This window comes from Propithecus coquereli, unplaced genomic scaffold, assembly GCF_000956105.1.
Source record: "Propithecus coquereli isolate 6110/MARCELLA unplaced genomic scaffold, Pcoq_1.0 Scaffold302, whole genome shotgun sequence".
NCBI classification, from domain to species: domain Eukaryota; kingdom Metazoa; phylum Chordata; class Mammalia; order Primates; family Indriidae; genus Propithecus; species Propithecus coquereli.
This window is the reverse complement of record NW_012148642.1, coordinates 79,677-95,002: the sequence shown is the minus strand read 5'-3', so window position 1 is coordinate 95,002 and position 15,326 is coordinate 79,677. Positions and strand designations below refer to the sequence as shown.

Below are 15,326 nucleotides of genomic sequence, written 5' to 3'. Positions count from 1 at the left end.
AATAATAACTAATATCAAGTGAATGATTGCTCTGTGCCTAGAACTGTATAGATATGGAAATTTCTATTGGGAGATTATATATTTTTCCTTAAAAAAAGGAGAAAATAATTCTGTGAGGTAGTTACAGTTATTATGCCCATTTCACAGATGAGCACAGAGGCTTAAGTGATTTACTCAGTCACACAGCTGGTAAATAGATGACCAGGGACTAAAATCCATGTCTGTTGGATATCAGTCCTAAAATTCTTAGACTCCCTACTCATTTGATTCCGAAGATTCAAATAAAAACTGAAGAACTTAAGACATTTGAAAATAGAACTCACTGTATATGTTTGAGGAAATTAGGTCATGAAAACAGAGAGATTTCAGCAACAGAATTTTCCTCATACAGGGGAAAAAAAGGACCAAGTAAGTTTGATTATAGTGTCTTTACAAGCCTTAAAGAAGTATTCCCTCTAATTGATGCATTCATTCATTCATGATATGAAGTCCTACAGCTAGATGGAGACAGAACTAGAACTAGGTCACAAATCTCTTGAATCTGAATACCTGGTCTTTATCCCATGAAGTACTTTCTTTTGGGCCTTTACATTTTTATGAAAACTCTCAGTTTGTGGCTGTGGGTTTATTTTTAGCTAATGCCTTTCTCCTACCTCACTGCAGCCGCCAGAATTTCATGGGCTTCAAGGTTGCCTTGGATGATGAGGGCGCTGCTGAGGGCTGGCTCTTCTGGGATGATGGGCAAAGCATTGGTGAGTAGGGGTTGCCTGGGATTCATGCCAGTAGCATCGACTACATTCCTGGGTATCTTACAGGCCCGCTTTTAAAAGCCTTTTCCACATTAAAACAATTTTGCATTTTTAAATATAGTCGTTCATTACTTCAAGTGTATATTCCATATTGTACATGATCCAATGCCTCATGTAAATGAGGCTTAGTTCTGACTCTGTCACCGTTACTCAACCATCCTAATCCATTGTCAAAGGCAGAAGAATGGGAGCCATAGGGAGAGTTTATTTGTAGCCAGCTTAGATAAACTTTCCTATGATTTATGGTCAAGAGCACATTCCCTAATTACATGGCCAACTGTCCCAGTAAAAGGGATGATGCCTCTCTCAGTTGTGTTGTTTATTTGGGAAATTTTCCATGAGGAGTTCACGGGAATTGGTAAACTCTTAGGAGGATGGCTCAAGCAACACTCGTTGTTTCTAGACCAGTGCCGTCTGATGAAACTTTTTGCAGTGAAGAAAATGTTCTATATCTTCTGCTGTCCAATATCGTAGCTACCAGCCATAGGTGGCTGTCGAGCACTTGAGATCTGACAAGTGCATCTGAGGAACTGAATTTTTAATTTTATTCAATTTTAATTAACTTAAATTTAAACAGCTACATTTTGCTAACAGCTACTGTCTTGCACAGCACAGTTCTAGAGGGTAGCCATCCAGTGGCTACTGATTGAGTGGTGAGTAAATTAGAAAAAGGCTGGCACATGGGGAAGAGTGAGAAAGCCATGAGGGCGGGGGATAGGATGGGAATACCTAAAATAGACCTCCTGATCAGTCCACCTTCACCAGATATGCTGCACTTCATATTCTCCCTGGGCCTGTGGCGTACACTAAGGACAAGGACCGAGAAAGCATTCCTTTGGTTTCATTTGTTCTCTGGAAATCACATTTTAAAAATTGACTAATACCCCTCAAAGTAAACCCACCCAGACTTGGTGTTTGTGTATGTGTGTGTGTATCCATGTGTGTGCACAGATGCATAGATCTAGCAAAAGGAATCTGGGAATTCTGAGGCAACGAGGACGATGTTGGAATGGTAGACCACAAGGAAGAGAAGTGGCTTAAGAATGGCGTTAGGAACCTGTGTCACATGAGGTGACTTGTCAGACAGCTACATCTGTACACACTCATTTAAAACATTTTGTATAAACCAAAGTTTGTTTAAGAGTGATTGATCTCTAGGAAGAGGACTTAAATTACAAAATGGAACTCAGTAAAGAAGAAAAATAAAATAAAAACAAAAATAATCTCAACCAAGACAAGTAGGCTATGCATAGGTCCAGCCCATGTTTATCTTGTTGTTTGTTTGCAGATACCTACGAAAAAGGACTCTATTACTTGGCTAAGTTTTCTGCCAGCCAGGTGAGTGTGAGTGATACCATGGAGAGAGAAGAGAGCTCTATTGGTTTAGTAGGATGCCGAATATCATAAGGGCGTAAAACGCTGCCTAGAACTCCTTCATTGCTTGTCTTGCTAATTCACATCCTTACATTCCTCCAGACTTCAAATGGGGATTTACTGTGCTCCCGGAATAAACCTATTCACATCTCATCAGTAATGATCATTATTCCAGTTTATCACTTCACAGATAGACAGATGGTTTCTATGTTATCTACCCTTATTCCTAAGTTGCCTTGGAATGGTCTGCACATTTTGTGGCTTCTCCACCTATAGAATACAAATTTTTTGATAGTTAAGATTTTTGTCTCTTGTAGAGTTCACGGCAATCTGTCTCTTACTAGAGATCCTGCAGGTGCTTGTCAGTGCAAAGTGGATGGTAGTTGGCAATAGGAGATAGAGTGTTGAAATCATGGCCCCCACCATCCAAAAGCACAAGATGGTGATGCTGCAATTGTCTTACTGCATTACCTACATTTGTTCCTAAAAAGAGGTTGGGGAAAATGTGAACTAATTCTTCTATTTTTCCCCCCATGGTTTCTTTTATCTACAATTTGGCAGAATACACTGCAGAGTCATGTAATTTTCAACAATTACATCGTCGATACAAACCCTTTGAAACTGGGCTACATTGAAATCTGGGGAGTGGGCAGCATCCCCATCACCAGCGTCAGCATCTCTGTGAGCAGCGCGGTCATAACACCCCCCTTCAACAACAACTCCACTACCCAGGTTTGTGACCAGTGAGAAGTTCGAATGGTGTTTCCCAGCTCTAATGTGCCTAGCGCAGTGGCTGATTGTTTCCCCTCCAGGTGACACCCTCTCCTGCAAAGCCCTTGAGGAATCCCTCTGTTTTCATTGTGTTAGGAATGGATAGCATGGAGATAAAGAGAAAATTCATGGTTTATCATCATTTGGAATCAAGGGTCTGAATTCTTACTTTCTGTGTTTGTCTTCTTGTCTGTAAACCTATGTAAAACTTTGTCTTCATTCCCTCAGCTCTGCCTCAGAGATCAACTTTCCAAACAGCTTGAACCAGCATATTTCATCAACTATGACATCATCAGTTAAAAGTTGCTCCATTATTTCATGCACCACAAAGAGAGATAAGAGGATGAAAAACTGTGCTATAACATGTTACTATCACTCAAATTTTTTATTTTAAACTAACAGAAAGCTTTTGGAAACTTACTTAGGCATATATTCTTATCTGCATATTTTAATATTTTAAGTGATAATACAGAGAAAAATGTTGAGAGGACATACATTGATGATTCTGCATCAAAGTGATTTAGAAGAGATAGAACCTGACTGTGAAGAAGCCTTAGAACTACCTTAACCAATTCATAGCACATATTTTTCTTTTATTATTTAAATATTTTATTACTGTATTTATTATTGTTTAAAAGAAAGATACATGCTACAAATCTAAGATACTTCCTTTGTACTACCAGGGGTGTTGGTGCTTTAGCATTTCATAAAAATTCTTCCACTATTGTCTGTGAGATTTTCTCGCAAGACACTAACACATTATACAAGTTTTCGTTCTAGTACTTTCTTGATTTTATTGCCTATTCCTTCCTAAAATAATCTTTAAATAGTTTTGTAGTCCATTCGTTCATAATACTGGTAATAGCATTGGAATTCACACAGGCACAGACAATAACAATTACGTCATGAGCATGACCTGGCTTGTAGTAACTCTGAGGCTGTTGATTACAAGATACATTCTGGTCTCACGAATGTTAAGTATGTGAAAAATCTGCACCTCGGGATTAATGCAGTGTAGTGATCTCAACACTTATCATCCTGGTAGTAAATGGGACCTTTTCTTCCTTGTGTGCTTACTTTTTGCTTCTTCCTGAAGTATTTTTCTTCTTAATTCTTCCTGTTACTTAGGCCTGAAGCAAAAGTTTTCTTTCAGTTTTGCATTTCCTCATACTTGTGGTTTTCTTATCAATCAACTTTCCCAATCTTGCCAATAACTCCTAAAAGACTTTGCCCAATTCTCTTGCTGACCAACTCATGGGCTGACATACAAGTTAATGCCTGCACACACAGTGAAACCTTCTGGGAAGTATTTGCTTATTAAAAGGCAGGAATATTGAACTCTTACTGGCAATCATTGGGGTGCTATGAGGAAATAAGAGGAGGAAATAAAAAGATGGCTTCAAGGAAAATCAACACTTTGGAAGAATGGGAAAAAGGACATTCTCTCCAGTTTTTCTGTGCAGTTGTTTCTCTGCAGTGTTTACATATCGTGTTATTTATTATAGAGGCCTGTGCCTATCACTGAGATAATCTTTGTATCCTAAGAAGTGAGGAAGCACCCTCCTCACTTAAAAATTTGAGGACAGTCTGTTATCTAGGCAATAAAATGTGAAAGTATTAATGGGTTATATGGACCATTGACTTGCACCTGATTTATTTGTGTGCAGGATATTTCAAGAGCAGATGCCCAATATTTTTCCTTTGGTTTCCAATAGGTGTTAAGCATTGATGTGACCGACAGAAACATCAGCCTACATAATTTCCTTTCCTTGACATGGAGCAGCACTCTGTGAATTTTTAGAGCAAGATCTTAACATTGAAACTACTTATGTTTCATACGGATAAAATTATTGTGTGTTGCTAATTGGTTCACGCCTGCTGAGGGTAAAATATTTTATTAATTTTGTTGTATGTTTTGTCTGTGAATCTTAAAGGTGAAATCTTAGCCCCTGTGGGATAGACACTAGGGAAGTGTGGAAAATCTATGGGTTATCTTAATGTCTCTATGTGATTAGTATGGTACCAATGGTTCATCATATGACATTTACTGAAGATGAACTGGGGTGTATGTGTGCATTATGTACATGTGTATAATCATGGAATGGGCCTCACTCTTTTGCTAGATACACAAGTGAAATTTTTCCATGAAAGTTCCAGGTCTTGAAACTAATGAGCACCTCAAGAAAGTATCCAGAAAGAACATCTGCTCGTTGGTAATGAGTAAAAGGGAACAATATGAGAGCATGATTTAAGGGGAAAAAAAGGCAAATGTAAGGAAAGGTAGGCAGGAAAGATAAAAGTAAACAAAAGATGTTGATAAAAGTGATCACAGTTAAGAACATAATGTAAAATTATTAGGAATAGTGACCTTGTGGGGAGGAGAAAAGAAGAGTTAACTCACTTAAAAGAGAGAAGAGGGGCTGGGGGAAATCCTTAACATATGGGAAAAGAGGACAGGATGAGATTTAAGGTGAATGAAAGAGTTTGGATGTAAAAAATAAGTTATTATCTTAGTAGTGTGCTTTAAAATGTATAAATCTTATTTCTCTACTTTGTGCCTAATGTACAAAGCCACAGTTCACACAAACACATGCAATTTGTATGTAATAGACAAATAAAACAAGTGAATTTGCAAGAGATTTTGAATGTTTGGACCATGAGTAATCTCTGTTTGGGTTAAGGGTTATTCTTGTTCAATAAACTCTTGGTATTTCTGGTTTTCTTCGGCATCGGAGCACCTGCAGTCTAACCCACTGAGGGGACTATCAGATTTATGATTACCTACCCTTCTCCTTACATCTCTGCAATGAGTCTTTCCTAAGATGTAGGTTTATGGAAGGGTGTACTTGGACTGTTGCTTTATTTGTCATAGCAGTTACTATATTTACTAAAATATCAATTTTGGCAAAAATATGAGTTGCAACACTATTGGTTAAAACACTAAAGGGCTAAAATTTGGGATAAAGAAATTATACGTTATTGTTCAACAGAGATATTTACTTTTAGTGTTACTTGAAAACAAGTTGAAAATGAGTGTGTTTGAAAAGAATGTGTCTTCTTCTCTGTGTCTTCTTCCCTATATTTTCTTCTTTTCTTATATACCAGGAAGTCACTTATGTGTCAGCACCTGCATAAGGATACAGATAAACAATATTGTTCAATTGGCTTAATGTTCTACTTATCACAATAAAGGGCTTTTGGATAAGGGCCTGATCTAATTAGGAAACTAGTGAAACATGGAAAAGCAACCATGGGAATCCTTGTATCAAAACTTGTCAGCTCTCTTCTAATCAACTCAGGAAGGATGAAAGCAATACTTACTTGATATTTAAGAAATATGTTATGTTACCATCAAGGATATATTGGTGGAAGTTGGCCCTGGTTGCCACAAGTTGCTCAAGGAGAAGCGTTCTGACTGCAAAATTCTGATGGCCAAGGCCCTGTGAGGCCTGTAGGGGTTTGGAACATTTGTAGTGTCAGGGACCCCATTGGTAGCCATGTGAAACCTCTGAAATCCATCCTCAAAACAATGTTTTAAAATGCATAAAGTAAAATGCGTACTATTTCAAAGGAAAGCTATTATATTAAAATATACTTATCCAAATATTTAAAAAAATTGATATAGTAACATAGGTGGTGTGGTTTCCTTTTCATTATGAAATTAAATAAAAAGATGCAACGGTGGAACTAACAATGCCGTAATTTCTATGTAATGATCAGCATGAACAATATTTTGAGATATCTACTATAATTTTATAATGTGATACAGAAATCTCTGTGATTCCATTTTTGACAAACTCATGTGTCCTGCCAAAGTTACTGTGCTCTGTCTACATTCATAGGCTAGCGAAATGCTAAATTTCATTCAAAAGTTAATGAAAAAAAGATGTATTTTTCCTTTTTATGTTCACAGACTCTCTAAGTTATACCCTTGTTCCCTGTGATATGTCAGCTTTCCAGACTCCAGCTTAGCAACTGAGACTCTGTGCAGTCGTAGCTGTCCCGAGAGCTCCCAAGTGTCAGTCTGTTTTGTGTCCCTTGCATTCACTTTTAGCTTTTTAAAAAAAAAAATTAATTAATTAACTTTTTAGTTAATAAATAAAAATTTTATATAGTTATGGTATGTAATGTGATGTTGCTCTCTCTATATATATCATTGTAGAATGGCTAAATCAAGCTAATTAATATGTCTATTACCTCACACGCTTATTTTTTTGTGGAAACAACACTTAAAATCTACTCCCTTAGGAATTTTTAAGTATACAAGACACTTTTGGCTTCTAAGAAGCCAGCTCCACAAGGACTTGGAGATCATCAGTCTAGAATTAGAAAGATCCATGGCAGCTCTGGGAAAGGTCGATGGAGCAGCTGGGTCTGTGGCTCCCTTAATTTCTCTCGCTGGAACAGAGGTATCCAGCTCTTAAGTGTGCGGTTGCTTCCTGCCCCTCCCCATCACAGGCGTTAAGTCCACTGGTAGGGGCATTCTATGCTATTTTCCTTTGAGGGAGACAAACTTATAAGCAATCTCTAGGGTCAGGAGACTTGGTTAAGTCACTCTGTCTCTCCGGGATCAGGTTTCCTCATCTGCAAAATGCTGGCGTCAGACTAAAGCTGTGATTTTCATACCATGGAGCTGTGCAGAGCCCCAGGGAGAAGGCAGCTTGGCAGGGTTCTGAGCTCCCCATCCCGGCTTCAGTCAATCACTTATTTATGTATTGGAATCCCATTTTAAAAAAGAATTTTAAAAATATATATTTATCAGCAGTCCTCAAACATTTTGGTCCCAGGACTTCTTTACACTCTTAAGAAGTTATTGAAGATCCCAAGAGCTTTTTTTCTTATTATTAATCTATTAATATTTCTCCTATTATTAATTAAACTGACTATATTTTTTTTAAAAAAAGTGTTGGAAGGGTAGCATTATATTACACTTTTGCAAGTCTCTTTAAAGTCTGGCTTAATAGAAGAAAGCTGGATTCCAATTTCTGCTTCTGTGTTCAATCTTCTGTAATATCACGTGTCATATAGCCTCTGGAAATCTCCACTGTATGCTGATGAGAGAAAGTAAGTTAAAAGGCCAAATATCTTTTTAGTATTTTCATGAAAATAGTTTTCCCTCACGACCCCACTGAAAAGGGCCTCGAGGACCCTCAGAGGTTGCTCCTCAGACCACAGCTGGAGAATCACGTTATACTGAGCCAGATCCATTTGCAGCTGCCCCAGAGCAGCCCCTACAACATGGACCTGCACTTTTAACTCCTGACCAGCTACTCAGGGAAAGGTTGAGGTCTTACTTTTTGACATATTCACTGTGCTCCAGATCACATAATTTTACTGTATTTCTTCATAGGTGTGCCCAAATGAAGAATAACAATCCCAAACCCTTTCACTGAAATAGGAGGAAATCTATTTCTTTTCCGATTAATGTCATAACATTAGTTGTCATATGTCCCTACAAAGATAAGGTTGTGTTGGCCTTGGCAGATATCATCAGGGTCTCACCAACATTCCCAGCTTCTCGTCATTGCAGCAGGGTCATTGAGAGTTTTGCCTCTGGCCTTGGAGGATGGTGCTCTGGAAGTTCAGGGTCATACGCGTTATTGGTTTCTGATCTGTTGATTCCAACCCTCTGCTTGCTTTGATAACTGTTTGAGCTCTGCCAGTACCTAACTTTATGGTGCCTTCTTACTAATAGACAACAGGCAGATATAGGGTCCCATGCTTGTCTCTTTGCTTCAGAGTGGCTCTGTTACTTTCTCACTGGTCAACACTGGCATGTGACCCAATATCTTCCAGGTGCTAGTCAGCAAGAAGGGATGGTGAAAATTAGCCATTTTCTGCACTTTAGGAAATGGCTTATAGATTAGGTGTTGTCAGTTACCACTGTAGCATGAATGATGTCACAGATGTGCGCAGCATGTGGGGAGTTAAGAGTAAAGTATATGAACTAAAATAAAATCTTAAGCCCCCCAGGTGAAAGAATGGAACCCCTCTTGGCCAAGGGGACCCCAGAAAAACTGTAAAGCTGGGTTGCTGGCCATGAGAAGGGAGGTCAGACATGCTTTATCGTACACCTTCCCTTTTTGGAGATATTCTTTATAACAATAAGATACTAAATCATTAGCAGGCTAAGCTGTACAAGACAAAACTTAAACCACACCTGAAGGCCATCAATTTACTTAATAAATGACTTGAGTTTTGGTAAGTGTCCAATGGATTGTCTCTGATTAACAGACATCCTTAAGTTAAAACAGTTCAAGCCTTTAGACAAAGTTTTATTTCTTCATCCAATTATAAATGAAAGAATCTTTAAACCCACCTATAACCATAAGCCTCCACTTTGAGCTATCCTGCCTTTTTGGGTCAAAAAATATTTTGAAGCAAAATATAAGGTGGATTTGTCTTTCCAGGAGTTCATAAATGCAGAAATCTGGAAGCTTTCTCTCTCTCTCTCTCTCTCTCTCTCTCTCTCTCTCTCTCTCTCTGTGTGTGTGTGTGTGTGTGTGTGTGTGTGTGTGTGCACTTTCCCATATACTAAGCCTTTGAAGCAAACATGGAGGACTACCATGGGCATTATTATTTATGGTTCTTAGATGCCATCAAAAGAACCCTCTCTACCCTCATATGGGACTGTGAAATGCACATGCATGCTCATAGCAGTGTTCTTATAATAGCCCCAAAGTGGAAACAACTCAGATGTATATCAACTGATACATGGAAAAACAAAATGTGGAACATTCATATGATAGATATTATCCAGAAATAAAAAGGAATAAAATACTGATACCTGCAACAACATGGATGAACTTTGAAAACATTATGACAAGTAAAAGAAGCCAGACACAAATGGCCAAGTATTGTACGATTCCATCTGTATAAAATGTTAGGAATAGGGAAATCCATGAAAATAGAAAGTAAATCACTGGTTGCAGGAATAAGGGGAGAGGAAAATGCTAAGTGGCAACTAATGAGTATATAATTTCTTTTGGGGGTGATCAAATGTTCTGGAATTAGATGGTGGTGACAGTTGTACAACTTTGTCAATGTACTAGAAAACACTGGATTGTATTCTTTAAAAGGGTATGTAATCTTTAAAAAGGTATGTAAATTATATCTCAATTAAAAAAACCCTACTTTAACCAGCTTAAGTAGAAATTTTTAAAACATATTAGTGTTCATTGAAACTATAGGAGGGCTAGAGAGTGAAGTTTGCTGGCTATGTGTCTAGGGACAACACCCAGGTTACCGTGTGGGGGATTCTACTGCCACTGCCCTTAGCAGCTTGTGCCCCAATACTGAGCACAGATGCCACTATGCTTGTCCCTGCTGCCTCTGAAACGTGCTATGGCGTCAGCATCCTGAATTCCACATAGTACCTCTTTCTCTGCGCTTTCTTCTGGGTCTAAATCACTCGCAGGCATATCTCAATGGCCAGGCCCAGGCGCTTGCCTCAACCTTGGCTGAAGGAGAGGCTGTGAAGGAGAATTTCCAGTTGCTTCTTTGGGAAGGCAGAATTCACAAGGTGAGAAGTTCTTTAAGTAAATTTAAATATAACAAGAGTTATTGAAAGGTGCTGAGCCATCAAAGAACATGACGAACATCCACTAGAGGTGTCTGCCCACATTATACAGTTTCTGTTTTAACAGTGCCTCACTTACTGAGAATAACTGATGGAAAGGCTTGTTTGAATTAATGAAAAGCTGAGTTATACCAAGAGAACTTTTGAGGACAAAAATGGAGAAAGGAAAAATGTGATGAACCAAGAGCTATTCCTTCTTTATTTATTCAGCAAATAGCCGTATATTTAAAATATCTGTGCATATTGGGCAGAGTGAAGAAGAGGGACAAGATGCTGGCTCTTGAGCCCTTTAGGCTACGTGGGCAGACAAAGAAGCATAATATAATGTGACAGGCAAAGTAATCAGATATGAACAGGCGCACAGAGCGGGGACGACTGTTAGGGGAAAAAAGCCAACTTCTCCTTTTATTAACAAATGGAGCTTTCCCCTACGCCACAGGGAGAACAAGGTCCCTTTCGTGATCTGTTGGAAAATGAACTCCCCTCCTCCGATTGCTGTCAACTTTATAGGGCCATAAATCAATTGTGGCAGAAACTGTCTACATCGACCCAGCCACCTTTGCTCAGTGCTCCTCATGGATCACTGAGGGACAGACACAGCAAAGAAGAAGACAAGGCTATGAGGTAAGTACTGTTCCCCCATGCAAGTGGTGCTTTAACCAAGTGGCGTCTCTTTCTCTTTGTAAATTTTCCTGTCTCCTGCTCTGTTAACTGATTTGGTTGCCCATACTTTTCTTCTGCCCCTGATATTTTCTTCTCTGTAGAGGATGAGGAGTGAGGATGGGACAGTGCATGGAGTGGAGGGGGGTGTGTGTGTGTGTGTGTGTGTGTGTGTGTGTGTGTGTTTCAGTGTTTGGAGGACAGATGGGGAGGGTTTAGTGTGAGGTGCTCCTCTCTCACTGGGAGAAACCAAGGACAGAACAAACAGGTGAGATTTTTCTGGAAACTAGCTGAAGGTAGCCTTGATTTGGAGGAAGGTGAATGTGTTCCAGCTTTAAGCGGGAGGGTTTTTGAGCGGCGAAGAATTTCTACCTTCAGGAATCCCCACTCCTCTGCCTGAATGACAATAGCACCTATGGCAGGAGAACGCCTGAGGTTGTCTCCAGAGTGTTCCTGAACTTCCTGAGCCCTGGTGTTGAACCTGCTCCCTCAGGAGGATTAAGGAACTGTGAAAGAGGTGCCTCCTTCTGATTTGTAGAGTCTGGAAAGAAAAAAAATCTCCCTATGGAGAGAAACAATACTTGGAGAAGAAGGCTAATTGTTGGAAAACGTGTTTGGGGAAAACATGTTTTGGGAAAACATGTGGGCTGTCTGCATAAGACACAAAGTCTTGTACATATGTACATGTACATACATACATGTACATACATACCATTCTACCTCCGTAGTGGGTCACTCACACTTCCTTCACTATGGGACATTTATCCTCTAGGTCTTTAGTCTCTGCAGCCTGGGAGACACTGTGGAGAGAGTATACTCAAGTACTAGTTTATAAAAGCAGTGGCTCTCAGTGTTTGCCTCAGTTTTATCACTCACCATAGTTAGACAAAATTCCTTTATACTCATCTATAAAATGGGAATCATGATGTTTGATCAACTTCGATGAAAAGATTTTATGAGAATATAGTAATATGATATATATTTTATGGGGATTAGAGTAAATTTTTAAAAATAATTTAGACTATCAGAGAGACATCTGATAGATTTAGGTAAATAGCAAAGAATAGCTAACAAACCCCAATTTCAATCCCAAACCCTGTTTTGCCAAGAGCTAAGGGTTCTTCCTAAACCACTCTTGGCAAATTATCTGCGGAGCCTTGTTCCTTACCTATACTTTAATATTAAAGTGTAAAGTTCTCCTTTTCTTTAATTATTACACGTTAAACTAAAGGTGGCCTCAATTAAAATTGAAGCTATATACTTATATAAAAATATTTGTAGAAATGATCACATAATTGAGGAAGAGTTGAGAAGAGCAGGAATGTAGGAAATTTAAAGTAAAAGGAGAAGCAAAATAAACACTAAAAACAAAAGAGTGCTCTTGGGTTGATTCCACTCTTTGCAACTGTGAATTGTGCTACAATAAATATTCCAGCACATGTGTCTTTTGCATGCAAAGTCTTCTTTTCCTTTGGGTAGATACCCAATAGTGGGATTGCTGGATTAAATGGTAGCTCTACTTTTAGTACTTTTAGGAATCTCCATACTATTTTCCATAAGGGCTGTTCTAATTTGCAGTCCCAGCTACAGTGTAGAAGCATTCCTTTCTCTCTGCATCCATGCCAGCATCTATTGTTTTTGGACTTTTTAATAAAAGCCATTCTAAGAGGAGTAAGGTGATAGCTCATTGTGGTTTTAATTTGCATTCCCCTGATGATTAACGATGTTGAGCATTTTTTCATATGTTTATTGGCGACTTGTCTTTCTTCTTTTGAAAAACTTCTGTTCATGTCTTTTGCCCACTTTATAATAGGGTTGTTTGTTTTTTTCTTGTTGATTTGCTTGAGTTCTTTGTAAATTCTGGATGTTAGCCCTTTATCTGATGTGTAGCTTGCAAATATTTCCTCCCATTCTGTAGATTGTCTATATGCTCTGTTGACTGTTTCTCTAGTTGTGCAGAAGCTTTTTAGTTTAATCAAAACCCATATATTAATTTTTGTTGCAGCCATAATTGCTACATATATAACATATATGACAGATAAAGAATTAATATCCTTAATATGTAAAGAGCTTTTATGAATCAATAAAAAATGTACAAGCCAGTAGAAAAATAAAGTCATGAATAGAAAAAAAATAAAAGAGGAAAAATTATTTGTCCACATTGATTTATAGTTTGTTGCTGCATAAATACTGGTTTGATATAGCAGGAATATAGGAAGGAGGAGAGGCCAAATAGCTGGGCTTAGGAGGTTTCACATAACTAAAGGGTTTTTAGATTGTTTACAGATACATTGAAGACTTGAATATAAGAGATACAAGTGACCCCATTTGTGTTGGGCCATTTGGAAAGTGACCCAGTGATACTGGGAAAGTAGCCTGAACTTGTCACTGGCTGTGAGAACTAACAGAAAGAAAGGAGTCAAAAAAGATTCAAGGGTTTATTTTTTTTAATTGTGGCTATTCCTCAAGGTATTAATTACTTGAGGAGAAGCTAATTTGGCAGAATTGGCAGAAGTCAGGATGGGGCTGTGGGGAGAGATGATTTTATGTTGCATTTGGATGTCTGTGGACATCCAAGTAAGACATCTGATAGGCAGTTCAATATATGAATCTCAATCTCTGGGCTAGAAATACAGGCTGGATTATTGTTAGATGTTATGTGAAGTTACATGAGTAGTGGAAATCAATCAAGGAGAGTATGTAATTTAAAAAGAGGACCTATATGAAAATATGAGGAATATCAACATTTAATGAATTAGGAGACTACAAAGAAAAGGGGAGGAGCCAGGGGCATAGGTGGAAAACCAAGACTGAATGATATCAAGGAATTCACGGGTCAAGAGTTTCAAGGAGCAGGGAGTGGTTGATAGAGCTAGATGATTAGGACAGTGCCAATTGTGTTCAGCCAAGTCACTGGTGGCCTTGGCAGGAGCAGTTCTAGTGAAATGCAGGAAATATAAGCCATGCCAATAATAAATGAGGAAGGGAATACAGATGGTGTGGAGTTATCTTTGCAGAAGGTTAGCTGTGAAAGGAAAACAGAAAGTTTTAATGGTACCTAGAGAAGTACACAGAGTCATCAACAGAGCCTAGGGTGACTCAGAATATATTTATGAGGGGGAAAAACACATTCAGAGGGAGAGGTTTATAACACAAGAAAGAGGAGGAATAATTGGTGGAAAAAACTTTTTGAGAAATTCAGTGGCTATGAGATCTAGAGAATAGATGCAAGGATTATGCTTAAATGAGCAAAGGAAAAACTCATTGAGAGCAGGGGGGAAAGATAATAATTTAGCTAGATATGGATAATTTTTATGGAAAAGCTTGGGTAGAGAAGCAGGGAGATGAAACAGTTTCTGCAGAATAGTTATTTTCAAAACAGACATTGGGGCTGGGGGCTGTGGCTCACACCTGTAATCCTAGCACTCTGGGAGGCCGAGGCAGGAGGATCGCTTGAGCCCAGGAGTTTGAGGTTACCGTGACCTAGGCTAACACCACGGTACTCTAGCCCATGTGACAGAGCAAGACTCTACCTCAAAAAAGAAAAAAAAAAAATAGACATCAGGGATGTTAATGGGTGAGAATAAGAGTGTAGATGATAGGGGTTGGGTTAGAAAAGAAGGATCAATTATTTAAATTGCTGCCATGAAAAATGAGAGAAGCTGGCAAGATCTTCATTCAGCTTGCAGGCCCATTTATTGGGGAGGTTATGGGCCCCAGTGACATCTACCTTGAGCCAGGTGCATCAGCCCAGAAAGCAGATGTTTGGATGGGTGGTCTCATTCTATAGATTCTGTAAGCAGATCAGGGGACTAGGAAGATGAGAGCAATGGCAAGTTAAATAATAGATACTAAGGCCCAGGTCAGTTAGGGGTAACAGCCAGGAGGGGCAGAGATTAAACGGAAATGGAAAGAGAACAGAAGCCTTGATGTGATCAAAGAATAAGAAAAAATTGAAGTAAGGCAATGAGAGTGTAAACAACATAAGCTTGTGACCAGTAAATGAGAAGTAGGGATTAAGATTTCAAAAGTGGAACAATTCATTTGTACTCACCATCAAATTGGTATTAACTAATCAACACATAAATGCACATATCAGAACAACATCTATTGGATGCTGGGGAAGGGGGAGG

At 38.7% G+C, this 15,326-nt stretch overlaps 2 protein-coding genes across 2 annotated transcripts in view; both read left to right on the top strand.

Moving 5' to 3' along the window:
* Window positions 1-5,212, top strand: part of MGAM (maltase-glucoamylase) — a 75,991-nt gene extending 70,779 nt beyond the window's left edge. Inside the window, exons 45-48 of the mRNA XM_012649792.1 lie at window positions 664-752; window positions 2,098-2,147; window positions 2,745-2,915; window positions 4,670-5,212. Coding sequence (XP_012505246.1) covers window positions 664-752; window positions 2,098-2,147; window positions 2,745-2,915; window positions 4,670-4,747 — 388 coding nt within the window. The 3' untranslated portion in view covers window positions 4,748-5,212. The remainder of the gene's footprint in view (window positions 1-663; window positions 753-2,097; window positions 2,148-2,744; window positions 2,916-4,669) is intronic.
* A 5,736-nt stretch (window positions 5,213-10,948) lies between these two features.
* Window positions 10,949-15,326, top strand: part of LOC105814674 (probable maltase-glucoamylase-like protein) — a gene marked incomplete at its 3' end in the record, with an annotated part of 80,548 nt that continues 76,170 nt past the window's right edge. Inside the window, exon 1 of the mRNA XM_012649741.1 lies at window positions 10,949-11,157. Within this exon, the coding sequence (XP_012505195.1) occupies window positions 10,949-11,157 (209 nt within the window). The remainder of the gene's footprint in view (window positions 11,158-15,326) is intronic.